Source organism: Cornus florida, unplaced genomic scaffold (assembly GCF_030987335.1).
Source record: "Cornus florida cultivar Cherokee Brave unplaced genomic scaffold, ASM3098733v1 CherokeeBrave_3.0.0_Hap2_Chr08, whole genome shotgun sequence".
In the NCBI taxonomy this organism is placed as follows: domain Eukaryota; kingdom Viridiplantae; phylum Streptophyta; class Magnoliopsida; order Cornales; family Cornaceae; genus Cornus; species Cornus florida.
In genome coordinates, this window is record NW_026775578.1 from 999377 (window position 1) to 1006435 (window position 7059).

Consider the following 7059-nt stretch of genomic DNA (forward strand, 5'->3'; position numbering starts at 1 on the left):
TTTTACTATATGTACACTTTATTCCCTTATCTCACTTCACAAACCAAATAAAATATAGTACCATAATAAAAAGTAAAAAATAAAAATAATGTCTTCTTGGTAACATATTGCTGAGAAAAAAAATATTAGAAAGATTTTTTTTGAATAGGTCTTGAAATATATCCAAACAAAATCATTTACTGTTCAAATTTATACAAAATTGGTAAGGGTATTTTTGTTACACAAAAATTAAATTAAAAACTCAATTTAAAGCAGAGCATTCGAAGTTATATAGATTTGTAAATAGATTTAATTGTATTGAAAAGCTGTAGGCCTCCTAAGACAGATAATTTTCTGTTCACCGATAAGACGTGGAATGTAAAATTTGTCAAATCACTTATATGTGACCTAGACACACACACCATGTGTTTTTGTAGATGTCATCATAGACGTACACAAAATGTTGTAGTATTTGGTTGATTGAAAATGTGCCTTAATTGGGACCAACATAATAATAGTAGCCCATTGCCTAAATTTGTCATGATCGGAATGCATTAAATTAAAGAGGACACCTACCCAATAAACATATAGCGGCATTAAAATTTCCAAGTAAAGCAGGTGATCATACCTTAGTGGGTTAATGACTATTATTATGGTAAACAAAACACACACCTAACATGGTATATGCAATGTGTAACGAATAAGAGAACAGTCTTACCTCAACAATATAATTGATGACCCCAACCTACAAAATGGGCCACCTTTTTACAAATATGGCCATTTTTTCCAACCTGGACACACCTTAGCTGTAACTTACAATTGTTGCTGCTCTCCTACCACCTGTAGACCCTCTTTTCTCCGATGCCTCCCATAGTCCCATTCCTGTTGGAGACACACACACTACACTAAACAATTCCCGCCACAAACTTCTTCATTTTGATTCATTTGAAAAATTGAGTGGCTTAAAAGATATATATATATAATTGGAGGTGTTTGATCTTGTACATGTTGCAAATATTGACTCTTATCAAAATTTTGATTCTTATTAGGGTTTGATTCATTCAATATTTTGAATGATATAAATCATAAAACAGTCAATTTGGTGAGAAATTATTAAGGGTGATTTGTGACTATATTAAGATGTTATGTAATTAAATATGTCAATTTTATTTAATTTTTTTTTATAATAACTTGGAAACATCCCATTTAATTTGAAACTATTACAAAGTCAATAAGTATTAAATTAGGCAAATAAAAAAGTTTTTAATTAGGGCATTCTAGTTTCAACGTCACATCTCAAACATTGAATAGTGAGCTTTCGGATAACAGGCTCTCAATTCCACTCATACTCGGTATCCTCCTCCATGCTAATATTACTCTAGAAATAAATAGGGGAAATATGTAATATGATGATTAAATAAATGGTGGGGATCAGATCATATGAGAGAGTACATACAATACAGACCTCATGGTCATCGTCATAGGCCACAGTATCCATATTATGGTCCACAAACGAAAGAAGGTCATTTGTCTAAAACTCTGGTTGATCTGGACATTGAGTTGGGACCCAATGTCAAAGGGGTGCCACGTGGAGACAGGCTGGAGGGGTTAAGCGATGTGGCATGAGAGGTGGGCCCATCCACGAGATTGTAGGAACTGTCTTTTATAAACGTGGGGCCTAAGAAAGGGAAGTTAGAGAGCCTTTAAGACAAACCCAACTGGCCATCTATCCATATTTCATGTGCATTCATTAATCAATGTGGGTGAAATAAAAAGCTAAGCCAACCCCGAAAAGGAAAAGCATGATTCTTGTGGCTTACGATAGAAGGGTCACTTTCTCCCCCCTATAAATATGCTTTCCTGCTCAATTACTATTTTGTCCTCCACCTTCTTACATGATTTCATATTCCACTGCTTTATTAATTTGCCTAGCCATTATTGCCATGTGGCCATCCAAGTTAGAACAAACAATTAATAACCTACTTAAATTCTAAGTTACTAATTCTTACATCAAGAATCATACCACTATTCTAAAACCCACTAAATGAACTCCATGATATTCCATAAAAGTTAAATTTATCTTTCCTATATATAAATTCATTACCATAGTTATTGCCATTATTGATGTTGATATGGGTCAGTCAATTAATCTCTTCAATAAACTTTCAAAACAATCTTCTTCTTCTTTTTCCATTTTTTTTTTTGCAAGATAAGTCATTGAATTAAAAGGAAAAATGCAAGAAAAAAAAAATTCCTGAAGTTTTTATCAAGTAAGCACAATATTATGTGGTATAAAAGTGAGCTATGCAGTTTCAAAAGTGAACAATTTATCTCCTTACATTTTACCCCGGCCACTTTCTTTTCATATTGTGTTATACTATATTTTTTTATGGACAATACTTAAGTCCTCATTAGTAATAATTTACAACATACTCAACGCTTATGTGGGTTAATAATAAATAGACATGTGATTTTTAATTACCAAATCAAATATCGTGGGTAGATATTCACTTATCAAATGAGAGATAGTGATTTAATTACCATCTATGATTTGATAATTAAAATTTGACGTATCCATTTATTATTGATCCACATATGTTATAAATTCTTACTAGTGAGTACTTAAGTATTGTCCTTTTTTTATTAATCGCAAAAGTACCCTCCAATATGATTGTTATACCCCTTCTTCCTATAAAAGACTTTTGCATTCATTTGTTCTAATCAAAGCTATTTTTGCTCTCATTTTCATCTGCATCTGCTCTCTATGCTTTCCCTCCATGGTCATCTCATTTAAATATATATATGTTTTTTTATTTTATTTATTATAGTAAGCTATATTACACACACTCATATACCATAATTGTTGGACCATATATACATGTTTATGTGTATTTCTTTAACTTTTGTGTTTTCTAGCTACTAGAAGAGTTTTGGGAGTTAGTATATCAAATGGTATATAATGTAATACGATATAGCTGATGATACAACATAACCATAAAAAGTATGTAGTCAAAGCCTCTCTTAAGTATGATTTGAAATGTGGGATTATAAATCCGTTTTTGACCTCAAAGTCTTCTTCATTCTTCACCTTAAAATAACTTTTAACGATTTCATTTGCTTAATTAGTTAGTTTTACGTTGTGAATGATTTTTTGTCTTTTTACTCTTTACTGAACCAGGCAGAGACTTATATGAGGAGTTACTATACTTAAGTCAATTTAGGTCATGTAATATCTCAGTTTATTATGAAGGGTGTTTAAGATATTTTGCCTTTTAAATTTTTTATATAAAAAAATTATATATGGGAGTAGTTTAGTAAATACATAATGATATCAGAAATAAAATGGTAGGAGGTGAAATGTAAAAGGGCAAGTTGCTCACTTTTGAAATTATAGGGACTGATTTCACTTTTATACTATATGAAGTATTTTATTCACTTGTAAAACTTGAGAGATCTTTTTTTTGCACTTTTGTCGAATTAAAATAAAGGCAATAAATCTTGCAATTAATTGATTAACCATCAAAACTTGCATGAGGTTTTCAACTCTCTCAAAATGGAATTTATTAGACATCATAATTGAAATCCTAAATCTAGTAAGATTTGAAGGGTAAAAATTTAATTTAAATAAAATCTAAATTCAAAGATAATGTTTATTTAATTTTTGAAAAATCCTTATTCTCTGGTTACTTAAGCATGGGATCTTAAAGTAAAGTAATCATAATTTGCCTAGTCGGGTTATGTTGGTGGGGGTTGTTTTGCTAGAAGTTATGGAGCGTTTTAGACATTAAAAAAATAAAAGAGCAAGTTGGTAAGTTGGGTCACACACAAAAATAATGAAGTGGGAGGAGGGTATTTCACATTCTCGTTACTTTCTTTTGGGGGCAATTTGCTGGCTTCTTATCCTTTTTTTTATTTCCTGGTATTAACCCGAGGGCCCGTGATACGTGACCGGATACAACAGGTGACAATGATTCATTCACCGGTTAAAGCCAGTCGTTTTCCCTGTTAATAGTAGTTTAGAAGGGCTGGGTCATGAATGATAGATATTAGATATAGTCAGTAGGCCTTAGCCATCTAGAGAGAGAAACAGAGGGAGAATCTGTGGTGCCAGCGATGAAGTTGAAGGATCAAAGCTTTCTCTGAGGTCAAAGCTGGCATTGGTTTTGTTCGCTCCACCATTGAATCACCATTCTCTCTCTCTCTCACTCATATGGAGATTTAAATGCCCTCTCCTCTCCTCTCTCTCCACTTCTAGTCTCCCACTCTCTCTCTCTCTCTCTCTCTCCTCTCCCTGTTCTATTTCCCTCCTCCTCCTCCTCCTCCTCCTCCTTAATGGAAAGAAAAAACTGAGATCTTTTTGGAGAGAGATTTATAGATACAATCATACAAATACATGTAGAGTGAGAAAGAGAGTTAGAGGTAAATGGTTGATCCTCTTACACCAACCATGGCTACATCTCCCTCTCTCACTGCTGGAGAAAGGAAGCCCTGGTGGCTCAGCAACAGAAAGGTAAGAGTCAACGCCTTCCATCATCCATTAATCAATCCAATTGTTTCACATCATCGATCTCTCCCATTTTCTTTCGGATTTCATAACAAATATTACTCACATTTCAAATATTGTTTCATTGAATCAGATTGTTGATAAATATGTTAAAGACGCACGACTCCTTATTGCGACTCAGGAACAGACCGAGATCGCTTCCGCTCTCAATCTCCTCAACGCGGCTCTCTCGCTCTCTCCTCGCTTCGAACTCGCTCTCGAGTTGAAAGCTCGATCGTTGCTCTATCTCCGGCGATTTAAGGACGTCGCAGATATGCTACAAGACTACATTCCAAGCCTCAAGATGGCCTCCTCCGACGACTCTTCTTCATCTCTCTCCTCCGATAACTCGTCTCAGCAGTTCTCCAGAGAGCGAGTCAAGCTTCTCTCATCAAGCAACTCGTCCGGTGACTCCTCAGATCACGATCATCCCTCTTTCAAGTGCTTCTCTGTTTCTGATTTGAAAAAGAAGGTCATGGCCGGCCTCTGTAAAAATTGCGACAAAGAAGGGCAATGGAGGTAATTTACTCTCTCTGGTTCCATTGATATTTCACTGTTTTTTTTTTCGATTCTTGAAATTCAACTCAGACATAGCTTGTAGATTACGCCTAATCAGCGCTCGCCATTAATGTATTCAGCTTTCGTTTTTCTTTATTAATAATTTTTTTTTTTTAAAAAGCCAACTTTTATATTATTACTCGTGTAGTAGGTATTTTGGTAATTCTAAAGTACTGTTAATTCGGATTGTCCACGGGTTGAGTAGAGATTCAACGAGTTGGGACTGACTCAGCCTGTGTATGAACTCTACAGGTACTTGGTTCTGGGTCAAGCTTGTTGCCATCTGGGTCTAATGGAGGACGCCATGGCCCTCCTCCAGACCGGAAAACGCCTGGCCACGGCTGCCTTCCGTCGCGAAAGCATCTGTTGGTCGGACGACAGCTTCTCGTTCTCCAAATTCCCCATCCCCGGAGAAATTACCACCGCCAATGAGCCACCAACACCTCCCAAGACAGAGTCGGAGAGCATTTCCCAACTCCTCAGCCACATCAAGCTCCTACTCCGCCGGAAGACTTCTGCTATTGCAGCCCTGGATGCCGGGCTCTACAGTGAAGCCATCAGACACTTCTCTAAAATCGTTGATGGCCGCCGTGGTGCCCCTCAGGGCTTCCTCGCCCAATGCTACATGCACCGAGCTCTGGCCTATCGATCTGCCGGTCGAATTGCTGAGGCTATTGGGGATTGTAATCGAACTCTTGCTTTGGACCCAAGCTGCATTGAGGCTCTTAGTACCAGAGCCTCGCTTTTCGAGACCATCCGATGCTTGCCGGATAGTCTTCACGATCTCGAACACTTGAAGCTTCTATACAACTCGATTCTACGTGATCGAAAACTACCGGGTCCAGCTTGGAAGCGACAGAACGTTCGGTACATAGAAATTCCCGGGAAGCTCTGTTCATTAGCCACAAAAAGTCAAGAACTGAAGCAAAGGGTTGCTTCGGGCGAAACTGGGAATGTAGATTACTATGCACTGATTGGATTGAGACGAGGTTGTTCAAGATCTGAATTGGAGAGAGCCCATTTGTTACTCACTCTTAGGCACAAGCCGGATAAGGCAACCAATTTCATCGATAGGTGTGAGTTTGCAGACGAGCGTGATGTGGATTCGATTAGGGACAGAGCAAAAATGTCGGCATTGCTTCTTTATAGGTTGCTTCAGAAGGGATACAGCAGCGTAATGTCAACAATCTTGGAAGAAGAAGCTGCAGAGAAGCACAGGAAGAAGGCTTCAGCTGCATTAGCGGCATTACAAGTTGAACAAACCAAACTGGAAGCAGAGTCGAGCACAATCTCGAAGACGACACCGGCGCCACTGGAGGTGTCGAATAACAATCGGATGGAAAACAAAGGCACAACAGCAGCATCATCAACGGTGTTTCAAGGGGTGTTTTGTAGGGACATTGCAGCAGTTGGGAACTTGTTATCTCAGGTTGGTTTTAACCGTCCGATCCAGGTGAAATATGAGGCATTGAGCTGCTGATGATGATGGATGGTTTAGAGCATAAAGTTTTGGCAGTCAGAGGGTGGTTGAAATGAAATGAATTCGAATTAAATCACAGATGATGTTAGCAGCAGCACACGGGGAATTCTGATCGGCCTTTGTACAAAAGGGAAATTTTTTTTACTGCCAAGAAAATTTTGTCACCCATTTAATTTCTATATCTAGATGTACAGAGTTAATGCAGTATTGAATTTTATTTTGGATTTGGTTACCCTTAATTTCAAATTTGGTGTCATTTTCTTTCTTTGAATTTTCCATCCCAGAAATGGGTGGGAGGGAGGTGAGAGAAATCATGAATGAATTCAAAAGGTGGTAAGTTGCAGAAAGAGGATGATGGTGTTTTGGCTTCTCTCTCGTGTCTTGTCTGCAAAGGCCATTACCATTAGTACTAGTGTGTCAGGCTTATATCCACCTCACAACACACACAATAATGCCAAATGGCTACCAGCCTTTTACATTCCACTAGATTTATTGCGGT

General features: G+C 37.3%; 1 protein-coding gene across 1 annotated transcript; it reads left to right on the forward strand.

The window, feature by feature from the left end:
* Window positions 1-4022: 4022 nt before the first annotated feature.
* LOC132268780 (uncharacterized) lies at window positions 4023-6792 on the forward strand. The gene is made up of 3 exons (XM_059769616.1): window positions 4023-4489; window positions 4617-5041; window positions 5333-6792. The coding sequence occupies exons 1-3, from the start codon at window positions 4403-4405 to the stop codon at window positions 6558-6560; spliced, it is 1740 nt and encodes a 579-aa protein (XP_059625599.1). The 5' UTR covers window positions 4023-4402; the 3' UTR covers window positions 6561-6792.
* The last annotated feature ends 267 nt before the right edge of the window (window positions 6793-7059 follow it).

Excerpts from the sequence above, each read along its gene's own strand:
- LOC132268780 (XM_059769616.1), top strand. The coding sequence starts at position 4,403 with ATGGTTGATCCTCTTACACCAACCATGGCTACATCTCCCTCTCTCACT. Across the intron at positions 4,490-4,616 it reads GGTGGCTCAGCAACAGAAAG|ATTGTTGATAAATATGTTAA; the intron begins GTAAGAGTCAAC and ends TCATTGAATCAG. Across the intron at positions 5,042-5,332 it reads GACAAAGAAGGGCAATGGAG|GTACTTGGTTCTGGGTCAAG; the intron begins GTAATTTACTCT and ends TGAACTCTACAG.